The 12500-nt window shown below is 38.3% G+C and overlaps 1 protein-coding gene across 1 annotated transcript in view; it reads right to left on the bottom strand.

The window, feature by feature from the left end:
- Window positions 1–12500, bottom strand: part of LOC106868315 (uncharacterized) — a 31075-nt gene that overhangs the window by 183 nt on the left and 18392 nt on the right. Inside the window, exons 3-6 of the mRNA XM_014913506.3 lie at window positions 10949–11202; window positions 6703–6786; window positions 2768–2844; window positions 1–486 (exon numbers count right to left, since the gene is read on the bottom strand). The exon at window positions 1–486 is cut by the window's left edge and continues 183 nt beyond it. Of these exons, the coding sequence (XP_014768992.1) occupies window positions 429–486; window positions 2768–2844; window positions 6703–6786; window positions 10949–11202 (473 nt within the window). The 3' untranslated portion in view covers window positions 1–428. The remainder of the gene's footprint in view (window positions 487–2767; window positions 2845–6702; window positions 6787–10948; window positions 11203–12500) is intronic.

Genomic DNA, 12500 nt, shown 5'->3' with positions numbered 1-12500 from the left:
TTATGGCTACCATTGGTTTTATGTAACAGAAATCCCTTAACAATTATCAAGCCTGCCATATGAGAACATCGGTGTTCAAACACCAATGTTGCCATATGGCAGGCTTGATAATTGTTAAGGGATTTCTCTCTTAACATGAAACCAATGGTAGCCTTAATCCATAAATAAAGAATTTTTATCCACCAATGCAAGTGTTGAGCATTCACTGTTCAATATCAACATATATATATGTATATATAAAACTAAAAGAAAGTGGAGATAACTGGAAGTATTAACTGAGCAGATGTAACAGATAGTAGTAGTAGTAGTAGTATTGTAGTTTCATTTTGTCTTTTTCTTTCAGTCTTTCTTTTCTTTTGGTGGTTAAAAAAAGAAAAAAAAAACAACTATCAGTGTCTGGCAACACAAGTGAAAAAACAAAGAAAAACTCAGGATCTGTCTACAAGCTTGTTTTCAAAGATATCCAATAAGCGTTTTATCTCCTTTCTGTGAGACGACGAGTCAAGGAATACAGTATAACAGTTTGGAAAGAAAAAAAAAAAAAATTTTTTTTTTGAAATAGTGGATCTTGAAGCATACAAAGCTATATATAATAGCATATAAATCAGTGGTCTCAACTGGGGTTCCATATAAGATTTTCTTGTTAAAATTTATGTACAATAAATTGATTAGACTTCTACAATACACAAAATATTTTAATTTTTTTATACAATTCATTATAATATTGTTTTTACTTGTTTCAGTCATTTGACTGCAGCCATGCTGGAGCATCACCCTAAAGGATTTTTTAGTCAAAGAAATCAACCCCAGGACTTATTGTTTGTAAGCCTAGTACTTATTCTGTCAAACCCCTTTGCTGAACTGCTAAATTACAGGGACGTAAACACACCAACATCGGTTGTCAAGCGATGGTGGTGGGACAAATACAGACACAAAGACACACACATAAGTCGTCGTCGTCGTTTAACGTCCGCTTTCCATGCTAGCATGGGTTGGACGATTTGACTGAGGACTGGTGAAACCAGATGGCTACACCAGGCTCCAATCTGATTTGGCAGAGTTTCTACAGCTGGATGCCCTTCCTAATGCCAACCACTTAGAGAGTGTAGTGGGTGCTTTTACGTGTCACCCGCACGAAAGCCAGTCAGGCGGTACTGGCAACGGCCACGCTCATCTCGCTCGAGAAACCTCATGTGTCACCCGCACAAGAGCCAGCCCATGGGCACTGGCACGATCCCGCTCGAAAGATTTCATGTGTGTGTGTGTATATATATATATATATATATATATATATATACATATATACACACACACGACAGACTTCCTTCAGTTTCTGTCTACCAAATCCACTCACAAGGCTATGCTCAGCCCAATACTACAGTAGGAGACACTTGCCCAAGGTGCCACATGGTGAGACTGAACCCAGAACCATGCGGTTAGGAAGCAAGCTTCTTACCACACAGCCATGCCTGCACCTACTTAATGATAAAAATGCAGTAAGAGTTTTTTAATACACAGTGACTGGCTATGGAGGTCCAGTAGAGCAAAGAAGGAATCAAAAGGGTCCATAAGTGAGAATAATGGTCGAGAACCACAGATATAAATATTGGGCTGAGAAACACTTTTGGATAGAAAAAGTCGAAGGCTGTCTGTGAGTCATGAACCCAAGTCTCCTCAGGTTTCTCAACCCAATATTTACAGGTAGTTATTACATAGCTTGAGATCCACTTTTCCAAAACAAGAATTATTTTACATTTTCTCAAAAGTTTATAAAATTGTTATGACATCAACAATATAAAATAAATATACATAACTTATATTTTTCCCGTTTATCTTTAAAATCCCAAGTTACTCAGATCTGGTTGTGGTTTAACACCAAGTCGAGTCAGCCCTAAATGAACAGAACCAAGAGCAACTCTCTCTCTCTCTCTCATATCTTTTCCCATTTCGTATAATTGTCAACAAATTAAGACATTGTGCACTCAGTAATGACCAACTCACTTCCACCACTGGTTTATCCAAGGCAAAACTTTACAGAAACTAAAATTGTAGTAAAGTGTGATACGAAGGTGTTTTGACTGCTATTTCTAGCAGATAGCCAGTCATACACAATCTGTAGCCTACAGGACTTTCACAAAGGTATGCCTAATAAGGAATTACCTTGAATTACCACAGAGCCATACCTGTACATATTTTGTCTAAGTATTTATTGTAAGTTAGCCTGAAGGAGTCTATTCCTTGCAAGCCACATCCAAGGCAGAATATGAACTCAGTACTTCAAGCTAAAGGAGTCACTCATTAACAATAAGGTGCTCAGAGGAGTGATATGGTAGAAACAGTACAATGCTAATCTTGTCTTAAAAATTATGGTTTTGTTCTAATGAAATCTAATCTATAAAAGATCAGGCATAGACTATGTCAACCCAAAGGCTTTGTACCAAATAATAAATTGTATAGAGCACAAACCGTCTCCTGAGGTGGACTGAGCATTCATAGCACCTACCTACTTACGACAAAGTTAGTTGAGCTTTTACTGAGCTTATTAAAAGTTATGTACCTTGGACATTGACCAACACAACCCAGTAATAGTGATGAGACGCAAACCACATACTTTTTTTAACCATAAGCTGTTTACTCAACAAAATGCAACAGTAATATGCATACGTGTGTGTGTGTGTGTGTGTGGTGTGTGCGAGTTGTGTGTGTGTTGTGAGTGTCTGTCTGTCCAAACATATATGTAAACGTTTCAGATTAGTTTGAAGGATACATTTGATTTGCCAGTTGGTAAATTGGAGTCATTGATTTGCCTAGTTCTTCACACTTTGCCATTAGTGCATACATTGACTAGAAAAGAGAAAAAAAATCCAACATTAAAAAATGACTTTAAAAAAAAAAAAAGAATAAAATATACCAAATGAAACCTGCAATAAGTGAAGCATATGACTTACAGAAGTCAGAAAGTATCAACCAATAAGTGCTCAATGCTATTGACATCATAAGGTAGAGTGAAAAGAAGTTATGACATAAATGACTCAGCCAAGAACATTAGCAAAGCCAATGAAATACATAAAACTAGGTACTGAACACGGAATGAAGATGTCATTCTTCAGGAGCTACTGCTTACACTACATATTTAGCTCAACTTTTTAGCATTTAAACTGATGATATCCAGCCCGTGTATCCTACTAGTTTTATGTTCAAACCAGCAGATCCAGCTTCTTATACCTACCCTACAATGTCATATGGATTAATTGAAGGTTGTCTAATTGAAGCTAAAGTCCATTGCTTATTATATGGTTTTGTTAGAAAAGGAATGCCAACACCCCTGATTGTTGCAGGATGAGAGCAACTGAGTCATAAAACCATGGAACAACAATTACTGTAGTAGGAAACAGTGGCTCATGATACTCAGTTACCTGCAGAACAAAAGCTTAATAGTAATGTTTGCAACAAAGTGGACATAGGGTAAAATATCAGACCAGTTGGTGGTATAAAACTAAGGAATGATTTAGGTACATTTTTCTGAATGAACAGCATTAACACTGTTTGTGATTGACTTTTACAATAGCTACATGGCATATATGTATGTTGTGTGCATACACAAATATAGTTTGTGCATTCTCCATGTCAAACCATCCAACTCATTCCAGTATGGACAGCAGATACTAAATGATGATGTTTTCTTTAAAATTTTTTTGCTTTCTTATTCATGATAAAATGCAAACAAGTTTTTCTTAACTTTCAGTAATTTTTTTAAAGTAATCAAAGCAGCCAGTGAAGCATCTTGGCAAAATTTAGCACAAAAATATTGATACCTCAGGAGTGCATACAAGTGCACTTACATATGCACATTTGGAATGGCTGATGGATTACACCAGTTTTCAAGCTTCTTCTGGTCATTCCCCTATATATCTTTATGTTTCTACAGCTGCACTTTCTTTCAGATAACTTCTTTATATTTAAATCTGAGAACATTATGTCTTTACAGTTGATTTTGATTACAATTATTCGTGAGGACAACTGCATAAAGAAGTACTGAGCTCTAATTGTGGAGGGTATCTGCGAAAGGGGTAGACCCAGGAAGATGTGGGATGAAGTGGTGAGTAAGGATCTTGGGACACTGGACCGCATTGAGGAAATGACAATGGACCGGGAGATGTGGCGATCTGCTTTAATTGATATGTCAAGTTAAGTAAAATCACCGTCTTCCACACATACAGGCTTGCACTTTCAGGTGCCGGTGCCACTTAAAAGGCACCTGTGCTAGTGCTGTGTTAATGCACCCATGTCAGTGCTTCATAAATGCACCCATGCAGGTGCTGTGTAAATGCACCTGTGCCAGTGGCATGTAAAAAGCACCCAGCACACTAAGTGATTGGTGTTAGGAAAGGCGTCCAGCCATAAAAACCATACCACAACAAACAGTTGGAGTCTGGACAGTTCCTGGCTATCCAGCTCCCTGTCAAACCATCCAAGCCACGCCAACATGGAGAGTGGATGTTAAACGATGATGATGATGATGTTTTCTCTAAAATTCTTTTGCTTTCTTATCTTATCTATAAAAGGCAGATTTTTCTCTGTGTGTGTGTGTGTGTGTGTATGTTGAAAATTCATACATTTACACAATTCCAAATTTCTTGAATGAAAGAATTGGAATTAATATTCTAAATACCATAACTTACATCACAGCGTCATTTTTTCCATCAAAATAACACACAATTACGAATAAAATCCATTAAACTACACAAAATAAAATTTTCTTCCCTAATAAAATCTAATTTCCTCTTTCTACTACCTTTACAAATCCTCTCAACTCCTACTTTCTCTTCTGAACCTTTACGAACGATCCAACAACAAATACAAAAAGAAAGGAAGGAAAAACACTGACAGTAAAAGAAAATTCTTTCAGTATCAAAACTGAAACAATCACATTTCCATACTGTAATGACAGATACTTTCACTTTAATGGTTTCATTTTCATATTTTGAACTCCAGAAAGTTTTCCCAGAAATCCTGTTCTTTATCTCTTCTTTCTAGCATGTCTGTGGTGACATTTCCATTCCCCTCCTCCCTATTTTTTTTCCTAAATTTCTTCCGATTCCTATATTTGCGATAGAGGAGATTATAATTTTACCCACAAAATACTTTCTCAATATTTTAATTTTCTCCCTCTCCACACCAAATTAATTTTTTATGATTTTCAAATTTTTATTCTTGGTAATACATGGAGAAAAAACAAAGTACTCATTTTAAAGAATTTTTCCCATCACCTCACCACTTTCAAAAAGCTACACACTCCCAATGTTTCACTTTTAACTTTTTGAAAAAAACGGGGAAGTTTCTTCAGATATAATGTCATTTACCTGTTGTTTCTAGCATATCAGGTTTTCTAGTGGTGTTCTGGTATCTTTTAAGTCTACTATTTCAGTAGAATTCTATGCATGTGGGAAACATCAGCCAAAAGCGGAAGATTGGGAGATTTTAGCTTTATGAAAGCTGGTAGGTGGAGGAAGGGGCATTGAATGTTTCTTAAAGGAAAATTAAACTATAAAAAATGTGTGTGTGTGTGTGTGTGTGTGTGTGTGTGTGTGTGTGTGTGTATATATATATATATATATATATGTTTCCCAGATATGTAAGCTCTGTATTTTTCTATGTGGGAAAAAAAAAAAAAAAAAAAAAAAAAAAAAATTCGGAAAAAGTTGTAAGGTAAGAAATTGCAGTGCGGATAGGGAGAAATGTAGATATTGAAAACGTAATTTCTGGACAAAATCGTACTAACCCACTTTTATATGATGAAACAATACATAGTACTTTCATGCAAATTGTAACCTTGCCCTTCACTATTAAACAAACAATAACTTCCATTATTCCATTAACTATATATCAGCTGTGCCGATTCTGCCCACAAGAAAGGAGCAAATAACAGAATGTGCTTGTAGGTCATAACACCCAGGCAACGCAGGGATGCATTGCTAGTATATATATATATATATATATATATGCTGCCTATGCCAGTGCAGCATAACCAGCCCATTTAATAGTACTCTTCAATCATTGGGTAATAAACTGCGCTTGCGAAGACCTGTTGAGGCAAGTGAAATCATTGTTGTGGCCGATGACAGTACTGCCCGACTGGCACCCGTGCCAGTGGCACGTTAAAGGCACTGTTCGAGTGTGATTGTTGCCAGTGCCAACTGACTGGCTCCCGTGCCTGTGGCATGTAAAAAGCACCATTCGAGTGTGATTGTTGCCAGTGTCGCCTGACTGGCTCCTGTGCCGGTGGCACGTAAAAAGTACCATTTGAGCATGGTCGATGCCAGTACCACCTGACTGGCCCTCATGCCGGTGGCACATAAAAGGCACCCACTACACTCTCGGAATGGTTGGCATTAGGAAGGGCATCCAGCTATAGAGATTTTGCCAGATCCGATTGGAGCCTGGTGCAGCCTTCTGGCTCGCCAGCCCTCAGTCCAACTGTCCAACCGATGCTAGCATGGAAAACGGATGTTAAACGATGATGATGATGATATAATATATATATATATATAACCATATATATATATATATCAAAGTAGCAGAGCAAATAGGATAATGTAAACACAAGGGAAAGAAATTATGGCTTGGTCATGGTATGCTTTTGATCCAGGCCTAAACAACAACATGAATTTAAAATGATTAAAAAAAACAACATAAACTCACTTTGATACTTGCATCAACTGCATCACAGGTGCTATCAACAGATTTTTTATAAGCATCCAAACACCCTGAGGTCAAGGCAGACATCTACAAGAGATAGAAAAAGAGAAGAGAAAACATAAAATCCTGTTTAACATTTTTCTGCTTTTTAAAATTTTGGTTATGACAAAGAGTTAGTTAATCCTGTCTGGATCATAAGTGTCCACAAAACCTAGCATTCACCTTGGGTTTCTGTAGTTTTAAGCAAATGGAAAGCCACTTCAATTTGGATATTTTTTTTTCTGTCTTTTAGTCAGAAGGTGAGAAAATATCCTCGAGCCAGAGACCGGCCTGAATATTCACAACAGGTTGACTTTGCTAAAGGTAAGCATGGTGGTGGTGGTATTAAATTGAGAAATGGATTAAGCCTAGCATCCAAGTAGGCCATGGAAGGATTTGAATTCAGAATACAAGGAGATAGAATACTGCAAGGCATCCTATCCAATACACCACATTGGAGTGATACGTTTTCTTCTTAATCAAACTGGTGGCTGTGTGGTTCAGCAGTTTGCTTCCCAACTACATGGTTACAGGTTCAGTCCCACTGCATGGCACCTTGGGTAAGTGTCTATCATTATAGCTTCAGGCTGACAACTGCTTCATGAGTGGATTTATTAGGCAGAAACTGAAAGAAGCTTGTCACACACACACACACACACATTACATATATGAGTGGTTGGCATTAGGAAGGGCATCCAGCTGTAGAAACTCTGCCAAATTAGATTGGAGCCTGGTGTTGCCATCCGGTTTCACCAGTCCTCAGTCAAATCGTCCAACCCATGCTAGCATGGAAAGCGGACGTTAAACGATGATGATGATGTGTGTCATACATACATGTATGTGAGAGTGAATGTTTCTTGTCTTGATAACACGTGATTGATGTAAATGAATGTTATTGTCATACACGCAGTGTCATTCATTTCCAATACTGTGAAAAACATACAAGGCCATGGTGAAATATTACCTTGCTTGGAAACAAGTGAGGGTTGGTGATAGGAAAGGCATCTGGCAGTAGAAAATCTGCCTCAATAAACTCTATCTGACCCAAGCAAGCATGCAAAAGGGGACGTTAAAATAATAGTAATAATGATGATGAAAAGAAAAGCTGATCTTGGTAGAGTTTGAACTCTGAGCATAGTGAGTCAGAACAAGCATCATGAAACATTCTGTCCAATGTTCTATTGATTTTGTTAATCTATTACCTGTTAGGGTTCAAGGTTATTACAGATAGGTTTACCCATAGGAATAATTGAACAAAAACTACTTCAAGTCAATAAATCCCCAAAGATGCAATTCTTGACAGTAGAGAGGACATAAGCAGACACTTTCTTGATTTGTTGTCTGTTGCTAAATTAATTTGGTCATTCCATCTTTTATACTTCCACTATCGCATACAAACAGGAAATGGAAAAGTAAGATATACACTTGATTATACATATGCGGCTGTTTGCTTTCAGAAAGTAACATGTACACCTTATGGTTACATGAAGATGTTACAACCCTAGCATTAGATGTGTGAACTGAAGAATGTTTTTGTTTTTTTTCAGAAAAGGTCAACAAGGCAGAAGTAAAGTGTATGAGAGAGAGAAAGAGAATACACAAAAGTGGAATCTGAGTAAACTTAGTAATGGTCTGCCTCTGTAAATAATATGTACAAAAAGTATACAAAACAATAAATTATTTTGTTATGAGGAAGTGTAACATCCTGAGCCTTCTTCTTCAGAAAGTCCTGTCTGATACACTAACCAAAAGTTCAGATTAAATGTCAACTGCAGTGATCTACCAAATATGGGAGGACCTATAAAATGTCATTAGCAATGCTTCACGCCCTCCAACTACTTACTAATTAAAGGAAAAAATAGTCTCATTGAGGAGAATGTTGAAAAAAAAAAAGAGTGGCTGTTGCCAGTACCGCCTGACTGGCTCCCGTAGGATTTTCGAGTGAGATCGTTGCCAGTGCCCCTGGACTGGCTTGTGCGGGTGGCACATAAAAGACACCATTTCGAGCATGGCCGTTTTCGTGCGGGTGACTCGTAAAAGCACCCACTACACTCTCTGAGTGGTTGGCGTTAGGAAGGGCATCCAGCTGTAGAAACTCTGCCAAATTAGATTGGAGCCTGGTGTTGCCATCCGGTTTCACCAGTCCTCAGTCAAATCGTCCAACCCATGCTAGCATGGAAAGCGGACGTTAAACGATGATGATGATGATGATGTGGTAAGTAGCTTGCTTACCAACCACATGGTTCCGGGTTCAGTCCCACTGCGTGGCACCTTGGGCAAGTGTCTTCTACTATAGCCTCGGGTCGACCAAGGCCTTGTGAGTGGATTTGATAGATGGAAACTGAAAGCAGCCCATCATATATGTGTGTGTGAGTACTTTGTACAAGGCATCAGCATAGGACTCTTGCTGGTCAAATCCTCTCCACCAAGGGATATGGCCTTAACACTTTTGCTGTGGAGGATGGGTCTTGGTCCTCTGTCATCTCATCCTACATAGTTGCAAAGAGATTTAGGAGACACTCTCTGGGATCCCTCTTGAGAGATATAGGAAACACTCTCTGGGATCCACATCTTGACCCAAGGAACAACAATATGACAGCTGAGAGAGAGAGAGAGAGAGAGAGAGAGATAGAGAGAGGGAGAAAGAGAGAAAGAGAGGGAGAAAGAGAGAAAGAGAGAGAGAGAGAGAGAGAGAGAGAGAGATAGAGAGAGAGAGAGAGAGAGAGCACTGTGCCGGCACCCAGCTGATGTTCATTTGCAGTTGACTAGACTGTAGCAATGTGAAATGAAGCACTTTGCTCAACGTGCCACCCATTTCTGGAACTGAAACCCTGACCTTATTATCAAAAGTTGAACACCCTGGCTATTAGGATCTGCACCTTCATAGCACTAAATATAGAAGATGTGTAAAGGCAGGGGGAAAACTAAGTGGTCATAATCTATAATACATGCAACAAACCTGAATGGAAAGTATAGTTTCAGTAAAATGAGAGGGTGATTGAGCATTAAAAGGCATAAAAAAATACATGAAAGAGAAGCTGTGCTAATTTGAATATATAATGCAAAATGATGACACCTGTTGGAGAAAACAAAGAGCAATATTTTGACAAGTAAGGTAGTGAGATGGTAGAATCATTAGCATACAGGGATTCCGTCTGTCTTTTAATGGGATTCTGTCTGCCTTTATATGAGTTCAAATTCTGCTGAGGTCAACTTCACTATTCATCCTTCCAGGGTTGATAAAATAAGTATCAGTTGAATACTGGGGTCAATGTAATCAGCTTACCCCTTCTTTGAAATTGTTGGCTCTTTGCCAAAATTTGGAACCAATATTCTGACAGATACATAGCTGGTGCCATGTTAAAAGCACCCAGCACACACTGTAAAATGGTTGGTGTTCGGAAAGGCATTCAGCCACAGAAACCAAGCCAAATCAGACTGGAACCTGGTGCAGGCCTCAGGCTTGCCAGCTCTGGTCAAACCATCCAACCCATGCCAGCATGGAAAACAAACATTTAAAGATGATGATGATGATGATGTACACATTACTCATGGGAGTAGACCAAAAACATAGGAAGAATTTGTGAGGTTGGATCTTATGAAGATGAAGAAACAGGATTAGGAGAAGTGGCCATATGGTGCATTTCATACCCATCTAATCCATGTCAGCATGATGGAGAAATATTACCATTATCATCATTTAATGTCCACTTTCAATGCTGGCATGGGTTTGGATGGCTCGTCAGGGAACCGGTAAGCTGCAGGACTACATCGAGCTCCAGTGTCATCTTTGGCAATGATTTCTATAGTTGGATGCACTTCCTAATGCCAAACAAATGTTTAAGTGATGGCGAGGAGGATACTTTGTAATGGTGTTTTGATTTCGTCTTAATTCTACGACATCATCATCCGGTGCACCACAGTAACCATCAAGGGCTGTTGACAGCTTACATATACAAGATTTTGGTGCGGGGTGCCACTCTGTAACAGATGAAACTCATTTTCAGCGAAGTGAACTGGAGCAACATGAAATGAAGTGTCTTGCCGAAGGACATAACATGCCACCTAGTCAGGAAACTGAAACCATCACTTTGCAATTAGAAGTTCAACAACCAAATCATCAGGCCATGTGCCATCACAATTTTTATGAGACATTGCGATAAAGTAACAGTCTTCATTATACGGAATTATGTTCAAGTGTGGTGCTTACCTTATGAAGATTAGATTTGAGGCTAGACATCATATGGTCCAAACGGTCAGCCACCTGTTTGGCTTGAGTCTCAAGATCCATTAAGGCATGGGGGTCAACAGGAGGGATGTCGTCAGGGCTCTGTGGCACCAAGCTGCTGGGTGACTGAGACACGCCTGAGTAGGATGTTCTCGAGACAGAGTAGGCTGAATTTGTGCTGGAGATGCTACCAAAGCTCTGGACACTGGATGTCCGGGTGTGTAGGCTGCTGGAATCTACATTGAGGGGGAAGAAAAAGAAAAAATTAAATTAAAGATATACACTGATTCTATTGCACTTTGTTTATTAGTTAATTTTGTTAAAATTTAACTAATCGATTGTTTGATTAATCATTTGGTCAATCAGTCAGTCAGTTGGGTTTGGCAAAGACCTTTCATCACCATTCAGATGAGCTGACCCGGAGTAGAGAGGGCATGTCATTGATGACCTCAAGAATGGCAAAGACAGGACTTTGGCCAACCTAGTTGATTGATTGATTGACTGAATGGTTGATCAAGCAATCAATTAGTTAATTGTTTAAATGCTAATGCATTAAATTAAAGATAGTGAATCAGTTTGAAAGGCACAAAACTAAAATAAAAATATAAAGAAAAAATTAAAAGGAGAGATTAATCAAAAATGTGATACAGGATCAAGATTACATAGAAATGATTTCCATTTGTAACAGACAGCCTACATTCTTAATGTTTTTAAAACAAGACCATGAAATTGTTCTCCTAAACTGCAATTTTAATATTTATCAGCAATAAGGATTGTTAGTGTGCTGGGCAAAATGCCTAGTGGTATTTCATCTCCCTTCGTGTTCTGAGTTCAAATTCCACTGAAGCTGACTTTGCCTTTCATCCTTTCGGTGTTGATAAAATAAGTACCAGTTGAACACTGGGGTCAATGTTATCAACTTTTCCCCTCCCCAGAAATTGCTGGCCTTGTACCAAAATTTGAAATCAATATTTATCAGCAGTTGACTTTGCTTTTCATCTTTTCGGGGTTGATAAATTAAGTACCAGTTGTGTACTGAGGTCGATCTAATCGACTGGCCCCCTCCCCCCAAATTTCAGGCCTTGTGCCTAGAGTAGAAAAAATATTTATCAGTAGTAAATGCCAAAATACAACAGTTCTCGATTAACCAAGTAAGCAGAGTAGGAATGAAATCATTGCTGTTGCAGAAACACTTGTAAAAGATACTATATTAGCAATGTCTTCTTTCTATTTCTCCCTGTTACACTCAGCTTTTAGTTCATTCTTTTGTTCTACATCTATTTTTCCATAATAACATAAGTTGGACAGTGGAGTTTTTATGACTAGATGCTCTTCCTGCTGCCAACCCTTACCTGTTTTTCTAGAGGTTTTCTAAATCAGAGTGATTGGTTATAATATCTATACCAAATATCAACATCATTACTGTTTCTAAGCATGGAATATCACTGTTCATGTACACACAAGAAAAGGCATAAAAAAGGCTATATATATATATATATATGCACTATAGATTTACAACTGTTTCACTCTGTGA

This window comes from Octopus bimaculoides, chromosome 5, assembly GCF_046866305.1.
Source record: "Octopus bimaculoides isolate indiv1 chromosome 5, ASM4686630v1, whole genome shotgun sequence".
In the NCBI taxonomy this organism is placed as follows: Eukaryota; Metazoa; Mollusca; class Cephalopoda; order Octopoda; family Octopodidae; genus Octopus; species Octopus bimaculoides.
This window is presented reverse-complemented; position numbering and strand designations above follow the sequence as displayed.